The sequence below is a fragment of the Alosa pseudoharengus genome, unplaced genomic scaffold (assembly GCF_046254945.1).
Source record: "Alosa pseudoharengus isolate Yale_2024_CS ecotype anadromous, Long Island Sound unplaced genomic scaffold, YU_APseudo_1.1 YU_APseudo_1.1_scf_14, whole genome shotgun sequence".
NCBI classification, from domain to species: domain Eukaryota; kingdom Metazoa; phylum Chordata; class Actinopteri; order Clupeiformes; family Clupeidae; genus Alosa; species Alosa pseudoharengus.
In genome coordinates this window covers 3,878,104-3,897,893 of record NW_027468609.1, presented here as the reverse complement: position 1 = coordinate 3,897,893, position 19,790 = coordinate 3,878,104, and the positions used below count along the sequence as shown (strand labels likewise).

General features: G+C 40.8%; 1 protein-coding gene across 1 annotated transcript in view; it reads right to left on the bottom strand.

Annotated features, from left to right (window-relative positions):
* Positions 1–16,333, bottom strand: part of bmp1b (bone morphogenetic protein 1b) — a 69,193-nt gene extending 52,860 nt beyond the window's left edge. Inside the window, exons 1-2 of the mRNA XM_076283147.1 lie at positions 16,267–16,333; positions 1,478–1,567 (exon numbers count right to left, since the gene is read on the bottom strand). Coding sequence (XP_076139262.1) covers positions 1,478–1,523 — 46 coding nt within the window. The 5' untranslated portion in view covers positions 1,524–1,567; positions 16,267–16,333. The remainder of the gene's footprint in view (positions 1–1,477; positions 1,568–16,266) is intronic.
* Positions 16,334–19,790: the final 3,457 nt, after the last annotated feature.

Sequence of the window (19,790 nt, the reverse complement as noted above, 5' to 3'; positions counted from 1 at the left end):
GCTCTTACCTCTCACCTTTTGTTTGGGTGCCGCTTACCTGAGGGTGTATGCTAAACTTATATGTCTATGGTTTACTAGCGTGCTAAGCTAACCATCAGCACTGTCTCCAGTCTGTTTTTATTTTTTATTAGCAGCTTAAGTTAGCAGGCCAAAACGGTAGAAGTGAACACTGACTGATGTTGACTTGTTACAAACATATTTGGTTATCAGCCGTCAACAAGTAATGACAAGCCCACAACTGGGCAATTCTGTTAGCAAATTTCCCCCAGTTTCCCACCAGTTATTCCCTCATGAGATGACATTCACAATCACGTGTTCACTGGGAAAAATGTATTTCCCATGTGCATGAACGCACCATAGGTTTCCTATATGTCTAGTAGCTATATGCTGATTGCTGTGTGCATGTGGTTGACATGTGTGCAGGGTAGAAATTCAACTGAATTTGCATTAGATCAGGTTGTTATAGTTGATGGAATCCACTATCTTGAAATAGATATCTGTTGAAATAACTGTTGTGTAGGTCTGGAATTCAGATTTCCGATTTTTTGAAAAGTTTATACTTTTTGAGAAATAGGGGATTAAAAATGTCAAAAAGCTAATTTTCCCCCCATAGACTTCAATGGCTGTGATGTCATAATGTCCTAAAGCCAGCAGCGCTCGTTAAGCTGTCAGAGTAGTTCCTGGGCTAATCAGAACACTGGCACAGGTGTCACCTGTGAATCCAACTGTCTCAGCTTCTTAGCATACAATCTGGCTCTCCCTGAACTACATATCCTGTTTAAGTGTTTCCCGTGTGTCAAAATAAAAGTCACAGGCATATCACATGCTTTGCGCATTATTTATATATATGCACATAATTAAGTGTTTGTATGGACTCAAAGATGAAGTGAGTTGATGTTGAAGGTCAAAAGTCAAAGGTCAAGTCCATGAATACTCTGAGCACGATATCTCAAGAATGCCTTGACATACATGCCTGAAATTCGGTATGAGTGTTTGTATGGAAGAAGTGAATTGATGTTGGAGGTCAAAGATCAAATGTCAAGGTCAAAAACACCTTGAGTGTTATATCTCAAGAACGCCTTGACACACAAGGTTTTTTGGTACAAGGGTTTGTATGGACCCAAAGATTAATTGATTCAATGTTTGTTTTTTCAGGAATCTCCCACCAACATTAAGCCAGCAGCTTTCCATCCACTACTGTAATTCCTCTGGCATTACATTTCTAGTTTTAATCAATATTATGTTGCAAGATTATTTTTTAAAAAATACATTTAAGTTCCATGTTATAGACTAACTTCAAATATTACAAATTTCCAGTTTATTCCCATTAATTCCCGTTAATTCCCATAGAAAGTTTCCAACTTTGAAAATTCCCAGAATTTTGCAACCCTACATGGGTGTGAGTGGTCTACCATCAGGGGCAGATGTGTGTGCGTATGTGTGTATGTGTGTGTGTGTGTCTGTGCGTGTGTCTTACCTGACTGAGTATGGTTGACCATCAGGCGACCTTCCACCCTAAACATACGCAGGTCTTCTTCATCAAGTGCTATGTCACCCAAAAAGGCAGCTAAAAGAGGCACACAGACACACAGACACACACACACACACACACACACAGAGCCATTAACATCATGCCCCTCATTACTGTAATTGTTGTGCTCTTTCGCTCTGAGATGGGTACACAGTCCCAGCCTCCACCATCAGTGTATGATTGTGTGGGTGAGTGGGTGAAGTTCAGGGATAAAATATAAATAAATAAATAAATAAATAAATAAATATGTAAATCTGTTTGAGAGTGGTCATATAGTATATAAGCGTATATATAAATCCAATTGAGAGTGCTCATATAGTGTATAAGCGTATATAAATCAGTTTGAGATTGCTCATATAGTATATAAGCGTAGTTTGAAAAGCGTGCTCGTAGCGGTTGAAAAGCTCAAAATCCAGTCCATTTCCCTATCACCATTCTTAAGTGTGTCCTTATGAGGATGTACTGTAACCACATAAAAAGAAAAAATGGACTTGGACGTTGAAAGGACAATGTACATGAATTGATCTAGAAAAACTTGCCTTGCCTATGGGCAATTCTATAGAGGCTACCATAGAAACCGTGCAATGCAGTTGCAATGATTGGCCTATGATGATGTCATACTGTGGGCTCAAGGCGGCTCTCACTTCCTGTTTCTCCTTTAGCTATCAGTGCATTGTAGTTGACATAATGACAGGTGCGTTCTTTCAGTCTTTGAACAGAGGTGAACATTTAACTGTTTTCAATTTTACTATTAAAATGATATCATGTAAACTTTCCATTTCAATGCTAACCTTTCGTCAAGGATAAAATACACGCCAATAAAATATTTTGATACAAAATACTAAGCCATTTTCCTCAACCTAATAAGATACAAATTTTATTGCAAAATATATATATTTTTTCATTTGAAATACATATTGTAAGTACAGTACATGTATTAGAGCTGAAGACGTTTGCCCGAACCCGACGGGATTTGATGGGTTCGGGCTTAATTTCTATCATTTCACGTGGGCTCAGCCAGGCTTGGGCTTGCGCTCTGGCATGTGCGGTAGGCTAAATGAGTGGTCAGGTGATGTGTTTCGATTAGCTGCGAGAAAGATGCAAAAATGGATGCTGACTCTGAGGAGGTGAAACGGAGGCTGGCCTCTGGCAATCACGTTTTAGTTGAACCAAAGAAAGCAAAGTCTGAGGTGTGGAAAAGTTTTGGCATGTGTATAATGACAATAATGAGCCAGTGGGTTAGCCTATGTGAAATTCAAAGGATGCAACATTCTGCAGAACGATAGGAAATTCGTCGCCGATAAGGCATGTTGATCAAAGCTTGTCCACACCTGCCAGTGCCCGGGATCAACCTACAATCACATCGTTTGTTACAGCAACAAAACCCAACCCTGCAAAGGTGAAACAAATGGTTACAGAGAACAAGTGTGTCAGCTTTCGCTGTAAAGACATTAGGCCTTTTAATATCGTAAATGGCGAGGGGTTTGAAGAGCTGGCCCAAGAACTATGTCAGGGCTGCGTATGGGAGGGTTCCCGCAAACTTCAGAGTGTTGAGATGTTATGATGTTACAGAGGACTTAGGCTATTTTATTTCTTTGTTCCAACTTCCAAGTGGCCTAGCCTACGTTAGTCATGAATAAATGATCTTAAAAAATTTATAAATGACTCATTCTTGACAAAAGGCAAAAGAGCTGCGTGTGTGCGAACATTTGAATAATGCCAGGCTGTAAACGGGTTCGGGCTTTTAAAAAGCTGTCAGTCTCGAGCTCGGGCTGATTTCTGTCGGGCTCGGGCCTTGTCGGGCCTAACTTTTAAGGCCCGATTACAGCTCTAACATGTATAAGAAATACTGCCCATCCCTGCCTATTTTTGCGAATTTGAACACCTGCACCTTGTTTCACAGTTATGTGGTCATTTGCGATGTTCTAATGGTTTACCTTCTTCTAATGACTTGTAAAGCCATGCAAGAAGCCTCTGACACACACACACACACACATGCACGCACGCACACACACAGAAACACACACACACACACACATACACACTCATTCACTCAGAGAGAGAGAAAGAGAGACACACACACACTCACACTCACTCATTCACTCAGAGAGAAAGACAGAGAGAGAGAAAGAGAGAGAGAGAGAGAAAGACACACACACACTCACTCATTCACTCAGAGTGAGAGAGAAAGAGAGAGAGAGAGAAAAAGACACACACACACATACTCACTCATTCACTCAGAGTGAGAGAGAGAAAGAGAGAAACACACACACACTCACTCATTCACAGAGAGAGGGAGAGAGAGAGAGATCAGAGAGCTTATAAGATGGTTGTTGAACATTCCCAGTGCGCAGGTCTTTCCCACGTCTCCTCTCAGAGACGTCCTGCTGGGTGACGCCCGGCTCTCCAGCGCGGTAATGAGCACAGGACAGGACGTGAAGGGCCTCGTGGACACAGCACACTCAGGACACACACACACACACACACATACTAAACCCAAGCACACACACACTCATACATATTCCATTTACATTGTTAAACTAAGTATGCATCACAAATGATTAGCTCACAATCGTAGGCTAAATAGACGAACAAAATAAGTCAGGTCAAAAGGATGCCACATGCCATTTAAAATAGAAGAACCCACAGGGACCAAGGGCCCATCTGGTTGTAGAGCTCCACAGCACTGAATCTGCCCTACTGAAACTGTACAACGGCATTCTGCTCTGCACTGACTCTGTTCCTGCGCCATTTTAGTTTTATTACAGTGCATGAAAATGCACTGTACTGTTCTTCCTAGGCTTCTTCTTCTTATTCTTCTTCTAACGCAGTTAATGCAGCTTCAACCGTTTAACGTAGAAACTTCATTCAAACTATGTTACGTAGGTCTTACTTAGGACATGTGGGCTTTGTATTTTTCAGCTTTGTAACTTTTATACTTTTTAAACCACAATAGAGCCGTTAAGCAATTAGAATCCTATGGCAGGTGTTCCAGCCACCTGCATCAACTGCCAGTCTCAGGCTTTAAGCATACAATCTGGCCCTATTAAGACTACACATCCTGTTCAACTGCTTCCTCTGCCAAAAACTGTTTCAAAATAAAAGTCCTCACTACAATATTTCACTGTTAAACAATTTAACCCTTTAAACTTACTGAACTTTTTAACTGTTCAGCCATTGTAACTGTTACTTGTCATCAACTATGACTCCTACCCACTGTAGCTAGTTAGCATGGTTAGCATAGTTAGCATGTTAACATTGCTAACATTGTTAGCATTGTTAGCATTTTTAGCAAAACTGCTAAAAATGATTAGCTAAGTTAGCTAAGTAACATGGTTAACATAGTTAGCATGCTAGCATGTTAGCATGCTAGTTAGCATTTTTAGCAAAACCACTAAAAATGATTAGCTAAGTTAGCTAAGTAACATGGTTAGCATAGTTAATATGCTAGTTAGCATAGTTAGCATAACTGCTAAAAATGATTAGCTAAGTTAGCTAAGTCACATGGTTAACATAGTTAACATGTTAGCATTGCTAACATGCTAGTTAGCATAACTACTAAAAATGAAAACATTAGCTAAGTTAACTAAGTTGAGTAACTTGGTTAACATTATTATCTTTGATAACCTAGTTAGCATAACTACTAGCAAACATTAGAGCCATTCCAACTGTCAGTTATCGTCAATTATCTACCTAAATAATTTAACCATTTAAATTATCCACCTATTTAACCGTTCAATTATTCCAACTATATTAAACCTTATCTACCAAGCAAATAATTTAACTATATAAACTATCCACCTATTTAACTGTTCAGTCATTCCAACTATATTAAACCTCATCTACCTAGCAACCAATATAGTTTGTTTTTACTCTGTATGATATTTTACATCATATTTTTTGCATTTTCATGCACTGTATTTCCTTCAGGAAATGCTTTTCTAGTTAGATCTTAGTGCTGCATTTGACACCATTGGCCATCTTGCTGCGCAGGCTGGAACATAGAGTTGGTCTGCAGGGCACTGTACTAACCTGGTTCACCTCATACCTCATGCTCTCCGTTCCTGTGGTAGTTTTGGGTTGTTTAAGAGGGGTCTAAAGACATTCCTATTCAACATATACTTAGTTGTTTAAGCGCTTATGTGTTATGGTTTATATAATGTTGTTTTATTTTAATTGGGCTGTTAATTAATTTGACATTATTGTTTATTATTGATATTCTCCTTAATGTAGTCTTAGCATGTCATTGTTTTTATATTATTGATTGAATTGACATTATTGTTTTATTATTGCCTTTCCCCTTTTTTACATTGCTTTTTTTATTAGGCTATTGATTGAATTGATATTATTGTGTACTACAACTATTCTCCTTACTATATTTGACCTACATTTTAATCTGTTCCCTGTTCAATTTTAAATATTATTATGTTGTTTTGTATTTATGCGTCGCTTTGGACAAAGGCGTCTGCTAAATCCATAATCATAAGCATAACCATAACCTCAAAGACAGGACTTTTTCAGTTAAATTGGGAAATCATTCATCTTCATCTGCTATGAAATGTGGGGATCCCCCAAAGTTCAATCCTTGGCCCCCTCCTCTTCTCTCTATACATGTTGCCCTTCAGTTCCATCTTTGATAAATATGGCATCCAATACCACTGTTATGCTGATGATACCCAGATCTGCTACGCTGATGATACCCAGATCTGTCTCCAATACCACTGCTACGCTGATACCCATATCTGTCTCCAATACCACTGTTACGCTGATGATACCCAGATCTGCTACGCTGATGATACCCAGATCTATCTCCAATACCACTGCTACGCTGATACCCAGATCTGTCTCCAATACCACTGCTACACTGATGATGATACCCAGATCTGTCTCCAATACCACTGCTACACTGATGATACCCAGATATGTCTCCAATACCACTGCTACGCTGATACCCAGATCTATCTCCAATACCACTGCTACGCCAGGGTTGCCAACTCTCACGCATCTGGCGTGACACTCACGCTTTCATCACCAATCTCACGCTCTCACGCACACGCAAGAAATGTCACGCCAAATCCATTCTTTTTTTTTGCAATCCTTTCATTTTTTGTTGATGACTAGACTAGACCACAGCATTGTTTCTAAATGACACGATACGAGTTTAAGGCATACATGTGTCTAGACCAAGGTAGTCTAATATCCGCCTACGTTCACAGCGCAGTTTTCTCTGATTGTTGATTCGCTGACTAGGCTATTTTAATCCGGTCCGCGACAACATCACGGAACACGCTGCTATTTAGACATTAGGCAGACCGACACAAAGTGTGGCCGCCCATTCTTCTCTAGGAACTACTCGCGAAGTAGCCTCACAGACATGTATTTAAGTGTCTTAAAAAAGTGTGCTTATTGTCAATGCATAATTTCATAATAGGCCAAATAGAAAATAAATGTTAAATGTTAAATATAGCCTAGACATAGGCTACTATTAAAATCAGATGATGTAGGATAGTATAGAGTTAGATAAAGTTGGATGGCTCCAGAACTCACACCAGTGGATTGGGTCTTAAAGGAGCCACACCACATGACACTATAGCTGTTCTGTTGACCTTTGATTTGATTGAGATTTGTTGCTACTGGGCATGAAGGGCAGGCCAATTATGAGTTCTGTCCTACATTGATGGAAGGTTTAGAAAAAAAGTCACACATTTTAATCATATTGCAATAATACCAATAACTGTGATCATTTTGGTCATGATTTTTCATCAAATGTTCATACTGTATCTCTAGTGGCTGGTAGACTTTGGAATCCACCAGCCACAATGGTAGGTGGAAAAAAATATTTTAGGCTATTTCCATCCCTGATACATACGTACACTCATACACACATTCATAAGTCTCAATCTGTCCATTTCTTTCCACAAAACTCGCCAGAAGTCATCATTTAAGGAGATATTTTTCAATTTTTTCTACTGAGCTACTACCTTTTTCAGGTGGGCAGGGGGGCCCTTTTCATGTCTGTGCCCAGGGGCCCAGTCGCTCATAATCCTTCCATGCCACGGGGTTAAAACACTGGTCTTGTTTTCAAGTGCAATCAATAATTTAGATATACATTTTGAAGAAACGTTTCCATTCTATTACATAACATAAATCAGGGATTATACTGTACATAGCAAATAAGTCAGGGGACAGACATTTTTAAAATTAGGTTTAGGGAAGAATTTAATGCACACGCACTATGACTTCACAAAATCTCACTCCAGCCAAACACCCAAAGATGGCAACCCTGGCTACGCTGATACCCAGATCTGTCTCCAATACCACTGCTACGCTGATGATACCCAGATCTGTCTCCAATACCACTGCTACGCTGATGATACCCAGATCTATCTCCCAGTTGCTCCTCAGATCCCATGTTTATTAAACAAACTACATAGCTGCCTCAATGACATTAAATCTTGGATGGCCTGCAATTTCTTACAACTCAACGACAGCAAAACCGAAGTAATCATATTTGCCCCCCCCTCCTCAAACAATGTACACTCCGTGGTTAGAAATCTTGGTGTCATGCTGGGGGTCGTTTCTAGAAAAGTTAGCAACGACGTTGCTCAACCACCATGGTGTGACGCAACTTGCGACCAAACAACGACATTGTTACACCTGTTTCCAGAAAGCATCGTACCTGCAATTCGCTACTTCCGACGTTCGAACAATGTAGTTCCAACAACGTTGTTGATGATGCAGCAATAGATATCATTGGTGGAAACAGTGGCAACGTGTAATACCCCACCCCCTAGAAATGTTCTGTCACGGCCTATGTCGACATGTTTCTAATTTAAACCGAGTGATTAATGCTGGTATGTCATTGCCATCAGCCAAAACCTAAACCTATTGCAAGCATATAAAACAGTTAACTTAAGCAGACTAATATCATAGTCATTATTTGTGTTAAATATCTGTGTTGGAAAATATATATAGCCTGGACAAATATCTGGGTATCCCATAGGTTATCAACTGTCTCGTGGCTTAACGGCAGCGCGTTGGTGCACTGCGCGCTCGGCCGGAGTTCGCATCCTATCTCTTCTTTTCATCTCTGAGCAAGAGTAGGCCTACGAGACACAACAATAGGTTTTGACCATACATATTTATGTATATAGTTACTCTACATCGAGAGACCATAGGTACAATACATCAGTCAAAAACAATTGAATCTACGTGTCACACTAGTTCACCTGAAGGTAGCGAGAAGCAAGAGGAAAATCGAACCTAGAACGTTGGGATAATAAGTCATCTGCTTTAGCCACTACACCATTTGTCACTGCTGATGCAGGGTCTGTGAAGATTATAATACTAAAAGCAAGGCAATACTTGAATTAACATAAATAGCAAGAATGAGCCAAGTAGGGGAGTCAGTGTCTTAATCAAAATTAAGCTACAGGATAGATCGATCAATCATTGAGTCACGAGATAAACATCCACTTCGCAAATTTTGGTTAGGCGGTTGTGATTTTTGGTTAGGCGCTCCGGACACCAACAGGAACTACCAAGGAACGACACAAGTGCGACTGCCAAGGGGCAGTAGTTCAAACGACCAAACTTTGCGTCCTTGTTTGCGATTGAGAGTTCGAACTACCCTTTCTAGAAACACCAAATCCAAGAACGATGGAGCGTACTACCAAGGTTGCGACGCAAGTTAGCAAACGACGCTTTCTGGAAACGACCCCCTGGGCTGTACCAACACATATTTGTTGCACGTGCTACAAAAAACATTCTTTGCGATGGATGATTTAGTACCAACGTTAAACCGGTCAGATACAGTTTTGCCTATGGCTATTCCGTGAGACTGAGGCGCTTTTTGTTTGTTCGAAGTGCGTGTTTAGGGTGTGAGAGGGGAGTCGATGTGCTTTGATTCCAGCTTGGTAGTTGTAGTCTATGCGATTAAAAAACATGTGTGTGTAAAGTATCCAAACAATGATAACGCTTTCATTATGGCTGCTTTAGCCACAGACCTTGAGCTACTGTACAGTGGGTTTGGTTCCATTTAGAAGTGTCCACTTCATTCGCCCTTTCCGTGATTCACAGCTACGTGAAATGTATTACTACTGATATGCAAAACTATTAACTTTTCGCCAAGAGGTGGCAGCTTGATACTGTAAGGTGTAAGCCATTGGTTCCAAAGGAGATTTTATTTGGGTCGCCAGCATAGCCTAGTGACAATTTGTGTTGTGTAATAGGCCTAGCATAGGGCCTACCTTATATAGCTTATAGTTTGTTAACAGTCACGGTTTTGTCATAACTCCCTCTATGCATTTTTGCATTTAGAATAGCTCTAAAACCGGGGGGCGAACATGTCGGGGGGGGGGGCGCCAGTGCGTGGATATCTCAATCGCAAAATTAAACAATATTTCTATCGGGCGCCTACCATGGACTAGGCTGGGTGAAAATCAAAAGATTGCGTCAAAAGATTGAGCTTAACCATGGACCTCATGGTTGCAAAATGCAAGGGAACATGAATCAGCATATTATTTGCACAAACAATAACGGACAGTAGCTCTTCAACTTTGCCCGTTAAAATGTGTATGAACAGTCTCGCAACGCATTTCATGAAGGCCCTTTTGGACATGTCAGTTATTTGCACCACTGGGTAAAACGGCATTTTGTTTTAGACTACTGGTATTTAATTTGTGCATTGACAATAAAGCTGAATATCATTTGAACTAGATGACTAAACTTATGCATATGTAGAAGAAGAAACATTCACAAAAATCCATGACATGACCTCTCTTCTTGATAGCTGTTGAAAACTGCATGGAACTGACAGGGATTGTTTTGTTTAATAATAAATAAATACATTATGCTGCTACCTTCTGCTTTTCCCAAATACAATGTAGCCTACAGGTGTGCCTTTCATCAGTCCAGTTGCAATGGATGGACTGTGATGAACTGACCTACTTGTGATTGTTTAGAGATTTTAAAGGTTTTATAACAATGTTACAGATTTTTTGGCCCAGAAACAAATCTATTCACCTTTGCAGCGCCAGTAGGCTACTTTGTGTGCGGAATGTGTGCAAACACACATTCCAAACAAGCATACACAAAAGTTTCAAGAGTGGGGGATGGAGTAGAAGATGGAGACAAATTCATTAATATGATTTATTTTCGCGGAATGGATGTGCAGGACTGAGCGGCGGTCATATTTTGTACCGCTACGCGGTACATCTAGTTTATCTTTTATTTGACTTATTTATTGCTTTTAACTTTGTTTGAATTTTTATTTTCCTGTTTACTCTATTTTACCTGTTTTCTCCATTTTATTTTATTTTCCTATTTTATATCATATTTATTTGTATCTAGGTTATTGATCTAATCTTTGTTGAAATTGTACTACTACTTAATTCTACTCATGTAATTTTGTTTTTCTTCTTACTTATTTTATACATTACTTTAGTCAGACCTGTGTATCCTTGGGCCCTTTTCTATGTTTTAACTGTTTTGCCCAACCTCTCTTTTGCCATGTAAAGCACTTTGGGTCAACTCCTGTTGTTTTTAAATGTGCTATATAAATAAAGTGACTTGACATTCGGGACCAAGAGCTCACAGGGACCAAGGGGACCAGATGGCCAGTCCCCCATTTTCCGACCTTGATAAATGAAATGAAAGGAAATGTTAAGTTCAGATGTTCCCCGTGCACCTGTTTCACATATCAAATTTTTAGAATCTATTTGTGACCTTGTGTGCAAGCTGGGGTAGAGGTGGTGGTGGGGGAGGTAAATATCAACCAACTCCTCTTTATGCCATGATGTCCTGTACTATGAAGAAAACTAGCATTGTGGGACAGCAACAGCAACTGAAATGATAGCCTACTTATATCAAAATCATATTTTCGTGTTTCTGCAGCATTGTTTCATGTGTGACATCCCTAACCGATATAGAGTTGTTCTGTCACGTGGAATAGCCGACTAATAATGTATAAGAAATGGAATAACAAATAAGTAGTATAAGTATATATATACTCTTTTGATCCCGGTGAGGGAAATTTGGTCTCTGCATTTATCCCAATCCGTGAATTAGTGAAACATACTGCACACAGTGAACACACAGTGAGGTGAAGCACACACTAAACCCGGCGCAGTGAGCTGCCTGCAACAACAGCGGCGCTCGGGGAGCAGTGAGGGGTTAGGTGCCTTGCTCAAGGGCACTTCAGCCGTGGCCTACCGGTCGGGGTTCGAACCGGCAACCCTCCGGCTACAAGTCCGAAGCGCTAACCAGTAGGCCACGGCTGCTCAAATGATCATATTCATGGTTTCATCAGGTCCCTTGCCACAGGTGTATAAAATCAAGCACCTAGATTATGAATGCAGACTGCATGGTGCTTGATTAGTGCACCTGTGGCAAGGGACCTGATGAAACCTATGATTAGGCTATGGCTGTCGCCTACTTTGCCCCTCCTGTTTGGTGTTGGAGTGAGGTCACTATTGGTTTTCATATTGTCATGTCACTATTTGCATGAGCCATGACTAAAAGACTTGCGATAATATCAAACATGTTTGATACTGTCGTAAGGCCAAAACTAGAAAATTACTGACTCTGACTGACTTAAATCGACTAAGATTGGCACCTTACACTAAACAATCTAGTTGGAGGGAGCACACCGCAACTCCAGTACAATTCCCCTGATCTCTGTCCGATGTTGGAAAGTCGCCAACTGTGAAATCAAACCAAAATCGTACAATGTAAGGCCGGCTTAAGGCATCTCTTATACAACATTGAAAGCGGAGAGGAAAGGTGAGAGAAACTCACAGCTGTAAATAATCAAAAACCACTGGAGAACCAACGCAGACCTTCTGCAAATCATCAGAGAGAGATATAAAGCAGAGATACTCAGTGTCCGCTTACACAGCAGCTCTGGAGTAAAGGCTTTGAACACAAACATGTTCTCTGTGATTTCCAAGCATGCTTGCAGTTGTTTGGGCGAATCTCTGACAAGTTAGTGTTGTCATCAACTCATAGTCGCCAGTGCAGATGCAAATACTTCTGCAAAAGTTTCAAAATAAAGATAAACACCTTTTCAACATGTTTCAAATATTCCGATTTTTACCCAATGTATAGTGCTAGTTTTGAGATCACCATCCCCACCACCAAGGATTCAGGAATCTGTAGGAAACTACAAAACAGACCTAATGCATGAGGAGAACAGTGTCAAATTTGAAACTCTGGAAATGTTTGAATTTCCCCTTGCGGATCAATAAAGTATCTATCTATCTATCAAATGTTTTGATAGAACTCACTGTAAAAAGAATGCTACAGAGATTAGATTTTTTCCCCTCAGCCTATCAAAATATTATGCAAGGCTTAACAAATTAGTTTCAGTCTTGCAAAACATTTTTAATCACATTTCAAGCTTTCAAACACTGTTATTCAACCATTTGCACCTGTGGAGGTCAATGCAAATAAAGTTAGCATTCTGGCCTAATTCATGAGTCAGCATTCTGGCCTAATTCATGACTCAGCATTCTGGCCTAATTCATGACTCAGCATTCTGGCCTAATTCATGACCAGAGGCTTTGCTCAAACAACTGCCCCCTCACAACACAGAGAGATGCTGCAGTCCACTTGCCCTCCCAAAATCCAAAGCTACAGTCTCCCAAAAGTAACAGAGTTTGTTCAGGTGTATAATTAGGTTGTGGAGAGTATAATTCCACAGCAGCATACTGTATGCAGTAAGCCTGACTACTGTCCATACAACAAGGCCTTAACACACACACACACACACACACACACACACACAGACACACAGACACATCACAGAGAGAGAGAGAGAGAGAGAGAACCAGCTGCTGTGATGAGAGGGAGAAGAAACTCCATAATTATATTACCAAGAAGCACTGAACTGGAGCCCAGTGAGCCGCAGCCGCCTTCTGCTTCATTAGAAAGTGCCAGAAGGACGGCAGGGAGCCGCTCTCCACGCCGCAGGATCTCCGTCCTTCCATCTGCCTACGTCACTAGGGACAGGGCAGGAGAGTAGGAGGGGAACATCGGCTTATAGGAAAGCCTCTCAATCTCACTCGATTTTGGTCAGGACGATGCTGTTTAGATTTTAAACCACTAAATCGATTACAGGTGCAGCTCTGTGGTCCAGGCTACCGACCGGAGGAAACCTATCCTGTGTGTCTCAGTCCTGTCCTGTCTCATCTCGTGTTATTCTCCTGTGTGTCTCAGTCCTGTCCTGTCTCATCTCGTGTTATTCTCCTGTGTGTCTCAGTCCTGTCCTGTCTCATCTCGTGTTATTCTCCTGTGTCTCAGTCCTGTCCTGTCTCATCTCGTGTTATTCTCCTGTGTGTCTCAGTCCTGTCCTGTCTCATCTCGTGTTATTCTCCTGTGTGTCTCAGTCCTGTCCTGTCTCAGTCCTGTCCTGTCTCATCTCGTGTTATTCTCCTTATCTTTCACTATTACTTACTACATGGAGGTTGGTTCCCAAAAGAAACTCCTTGAATCTTTACGGAATCAATTATGCAATAAACAATAGATCATAAATTATAGTACAGCTAGATGAAAGGTCTCAAAAGGATGCAGGCTTTAAGTGTTGGCTAAGGCTTGGATCTTCTCAGGATCTGCCAGCATTTTTGATCATATTTTGATCTGGAGAAGGCCTTAGGGCAAAAACATCATCAATTAAATAATATGGAACCAGAATCCATTTCCAGGATCTGCAAGCAGCCAGGCATCTATAGTCGTTCTAAAATGTTTTTAACCCAGGCTTGTTTCTGTTTAAAATAATCCACACAGACACAGCACCCAGCCAAGATCAATCTGACGTGCTAACACAGAATTGCTCAACTTCTCACTCCTGAGGTGGAAAATATTACATCATGATACTGGAGATTTCTCATTCACACATTCACCACATGTAGAAAAAAATCCGTGAGAATCTTATCAATTCATGTCTGGACGCAATCGACTTTGCCTCCTGTATCAGCCTGTGTGCTGAAGATGGCATGAGATGAAGGAACACCATTGAGGACGCTGACTCCCAGCAATCAGTGAAGATGAGACAAGGCTAATAGATAGATAGATAGATAGATACTTTATTGATCCCCACGGGCAATACACAAGACAAGACCAATCAGGCGGTAATCACATATCAGGAAAAGAAAAAAGAACCCCCCCTGTGGATTTCGAAATCACGACTGTTTGTTTTTCATTCTCTTCAGAGGGTGGTTACACATGAACAAAATCCGATCTATCTCCGCAGGAAGCCCGCCATTTGGGCTTAAACAGTCATGCATCTTCTAGGAGAATCATTGGCCTACCTGGTGTTTTAGGATTTTTTAAATGTTAATTTTATTTATGTAAGATCCTTAAGTACCTTAGGCATTAGGCATTGATGACCCTGGATCACAACTGACCCTTGTCACCGGTCAGCCGGTACTAATTAACACCAGTACTACTCATACTGAAAGAAGATGCCTGCCTGCCGACTGTTTAGGTTGAAACGTGGGCCTGTGATGCAGGCTTAAGATACAACCTCTGCTGGTAATTACTCTGCGATGGGGAGAACTGTCGGGATAGAACGTTGCGTTGCTATTCATCACGTCTAACCGACGCGGTCGCGCGGCAGCAGGGCTTTGATAGTGCGCCACCGGGACGCTGTAAATCTAGTCCCCACCTGCGCGCACATCATCGCCAGCGTCACTTCAGAGGCTTCCCACTGTTTTTTTATTTGATACGGCCTCAATAACGCCTCGCCGAGTGAGCCAGAGGAATGAGGCCTCTGCTGACTACTGTGCATGCCCGCAGTAGGAGGCGAAGATTAAAAAGAGAAAAAAATCTTACCCGTGGGGACCTGCGAAGGCGCAATGCCCGTACCTCTTCCTTGAAAGACACACACACACACACACACACTACACAAATCCGACAATTGTGCGTCTTGCTACAGTGGGATGAATATGTTTAGTGTTATTTAAAAAATATATTAAAACAAAATATCAAAAAGAAAGATGGTCTCCTCATTTTGATATTCTACTGAAATCACAACATTGACATTTAATAATGACAAAAGACACCCCTCAGAGAGCAAATCTGACAAATCTGGAAGTGTTTTTTCTATTGTAGAATTACTGTCCATTCAAACAGTGCCGAGGAGTTGATGGGTGGCGACACCAAATAGACAAATTAAGATTTAGATTAAGATTATTATGATGTGCTTTGGAAACGTCGTCAGTATAGCCTAGCCTACAAAGGCATAACGTTGTGGACATCTAAGAGGCTATTTCACCGGCACATTGCCAAAATCGAACAATAGCGTCAAAAGACATTTATGAATCAGATCGTTTGAGTTGAACAAAGCCCTCTTTTATTTTCAGTGTCTATACATTTGCCAGTTGTCTGTCCCATACAATAGACACGCCTGAGGTTCACAGCATGTGTGGTCGAGAGTTTTCAACTGTTGAGGTGTTTGGGTAGACAACGACGTCTCTTAAGATGGTTTATACGCATGACAACAATATTTTACGCTGCTTTACGTACGTGGCAAGTTTCAGAAACCTGTTGCTATGACATTGTACTCCGACTGCCACAGTTGAAATGGCTTTTCAACATAGCCTATCCAAATCCTGTGTCCGTCATCAACCTGTTGATGGAGGAAGATGCACGACACTAAACAGGAGGACGAAAAAAACGCGTAAATTTGTGTGGGATGTCTTTTGAGAGACACAACGATGAGGATGAGTTAACATTACCAGCTTTGCATGGGTCCTTGTAGTTGATTGTGTTTGCTGTTTCTGCGGGGTCAACGGAGTAACTCGTCTCCACCTCCAGTGCAATCGTCAGTAACACAGGAAGACTTGATAGCAGAATTGACCACCTCCTTAGCAGACCCATACTTCTGGGATGGGGTGAGAGGATGTGTCAAACTAACATTTCTCAGGCAACGGAGAAGTGGAATTGGGGGAGGACTTAGCAGGAGTGGGAACTTTGGGGAGGGCGGGTTTTACAACTGAGCGTTGCCTCTTTATCTTTATTCGGAGGCGGTGATTCGCTAACATACCCGGGACTCGGGCCAACAACAGAGCATACAAACTTAGCAGAGCGAAGGTCGAGCGCATTGATTATGGAACATATAGGCCTACACCCGGTATTCCCTATGAAAAAGTTTGCCTTAGTAATGTTGCCGACAATAAAGTGGTTACGTCCGAGCGAAGTAGACTAGGCAACATCAGGCAACACGCCGGTGTTTGGAATCATGAGAGTAGTGAGCAGCTACCGCATGGTGCCTGGATTACGTGGGACCAATACCCTGCAGGCCGATTTGGTCAAAACTGGTAGTGGTGGCTACAATGCAAAGTCAAACTAAATGCAATAGCCTACCTTCAAGGAAAAGAAATCCACCATATGTTCTTTGTTTTGGTAAGGAGTGAGAATAGCAATGACTCGTGTTCTGGAGTCTATGGGTGTCTGTGAGCAGAAGGTGAACACCTTGCCAATGCAATAAAACCTGTTGTTCTCTCTTGCAGCCAGTGTAACCTATTTGAAGTAGCTAAACTATGTTTTTTTTAAAAGTTATTTTCACCCAGGCCTTTAAATGACTATTGATTCTGATAAGAGATGAATGCACACAAAATAGAATTGAATTTAATGCTTTAGTCTACTAGACCTGGAAGCAAATGTAATTTTCTGCCGCTAGGGTGCATCTAGATTTCTAGGATATTAGTCTACCGTTAACAGGTTGCTTCTGAAGAGCCACAATTTTCATCAACAACAGCAGTTTAAACAAAGACACTCCAAGGTGCAGAGAGGAGCCAGTCAGAAACAAAAGCCAGATGAAAGGTAAAACAAACCTCTTTAAAGAATACCCTGCATTCCTTTCCCCATGGTAGGCCTAATCTCAGCACTTGCTATAGGCACTTGTTACCATGATCATAGTTAGTAGATAAAGTCACATAGAACAATGTAAGTTTAGAAAATAACACATTCCTTTGGCTTGATGCAACAATTAAACAACTTGCAGAGAACCACAAAGAAAAATACAGCACAGAGACATCACCTGAGCAGTTTAAGTCATTACAGAATGTCACATCCCATATAAGAAAAGAACATCTCAGAGACAACAATCAAATTAAAAGTGTGATTTCTATATGAACCAAATAAAGGAATTATTTCAAAAGGGTGACAGATTAGGCTTTGTTTGTAAATAGGCAGATTAGGCTTTGTTTGTAAATACAAAAAACAAAATAAATCCTCAGTTTCTCTCTCAATATGACTTCAAGGCTGTTATTGTGAGGGCTAGCTAGGGAGTCTAGCTGGGGAGACAACGTGGTTTTACAAAGTATTATAAGGTCCCAATCTCATTTTTGTCTCAAACTATTTATACTAAGGAATTTGAATATATTTGAAATATCTGTGATGAAATGGACACATGATTGAGACAATAATGAGACCACATCTAAGTCTCTCCTGAGCTGAAGATCCATTTGTGAGAAAAAGAACAAAACTACTAGCACACACTACACAATCTCCCAAAAGTGACAAAAGAACTCAAACGTTCTATTTACACGTTGTGACTAGTATAATTACAGCATACGAATTTCAACAGCTATTTTGTAAGTATATACATGCTTGGAACTACATTTTCATTCAGGCGAAACACTGTAGTCTGGCAGCCAAATGCCATAATTTAGGTGAACTTAGTTTTGTGGGTTAATGTTTTTTTGTTTGCTGTTTCTTGTTGCCAAGACTCAATAAGATTAGAAAGGGTGCCCGGTGATATCCCTTGAGCAATTCTCGATATTAAGGCTTTCAATGTGCTGAATATAAGGCGAGGCACTACAGGTGAGTAGGGTAAAAAAAAAGAACTAGCAGATATCACTATGAAACTTCCCCAGTTGATTACTTACATTAATATGAAGGAAAAAATGCATTACAAGTCTTTGACACAGGGGATTATGGATCTCTTTCAGTTATTCAGTAAATCAGAAAATACTGCCAATAGCCTTAAAAAAACTATTTTCGCCATGTTCTTAGGAATAAAATGTCATAAATCAGGCTAGGAATAATATATATTCCTATATATATATATATATCAACAAACCCCTCTGTAGAAGCCATCTAAATATAGTTTGGTGTAAGCCTGGAAAATTTGGTGTATGTAAGTGCTTCTGAAGTGCAGATTTAGGTGGCAGCCGTGGCCTACTGGTTAGGGCTTCGGGCTTGTAACCGAAGGGTTGCCAGTTCGATCCCTGACCCAGTAGGAAAAATGTGGGCGGGGGAAGTGGTTGAGCACTGCTCTCCCGTGCCCACATCCATGGCTGAAGTGCCCTTGAGCAAGGCACCTAACCCCTAACTGCTCCCCGAGCGCCGCTGTAGCAGGCAGCTCACTGCTCCGGGTTAGTGTGTGCTTCACCTCACTGTGTGTTCACTGTGTGCTGTGTGTGTTTCACTAATTCACGGACTGGGATAAATGCATAGACCAAATTTCCCTCACGGGATCAAAAGAGTATGTGTACTTATTTATACTTCATTCTCAGAGTGGGAGATGAAACTCATCCAGGTGCTAGCATCTCTCACTAGCACGTCTCTTAAGGTGTTGGGAGGTTTACTTACTGCACAGCTATGTAACTGACTACTGGTAGCCTGCACTGCCCTCTTTTAGCTGATGTACTTTAGCTCTGTACTACTGTTCTAGTTTGCATAATATAATTTTTTTTATTCTTTTTCGTATTAGTAGTCTATGCTCAGAGCCTAACCTTGTCATTCACACAGTCACACTGTGTGCTGAGTGTGTTTCACTAATTCATGGATTGGGGTAAATGCAGAGACCAAATTTCCCTCACGGGATCAAAAGAGTACATACTTATTCAAAAAGAGAATATTCATTTTTAAGTATTGAATCATACTGTAGACATGCATTGAAATACTATGGCCTAATAATACGCACAGGTCAGTCTGACAAATTAAAAACATTTTTTTTTTTTAATTCCAGTCTTGATTTTTGATTCCACTCAACTGAAATATTTAAATCCCACCCCTAGTTGACATAGTATTTATACTTGGATATTAAAGTGAGAGTTTTTAGTTTGGTACAGAGTTCACAGTCATGGAGCCTGAAACGGAGGAATGCTACTTCAGTTGGAAATTCAACTGCCATTTGAAGAAGGATTCATTGATTTGCTACTGAGCCCAACCAGTCTATCAGAAAATGTCAAACTTGCACCAGACTCCATTTTGTAGATGATCAGATGTGGCTGCAAGAGTGAAACCCCTTGTA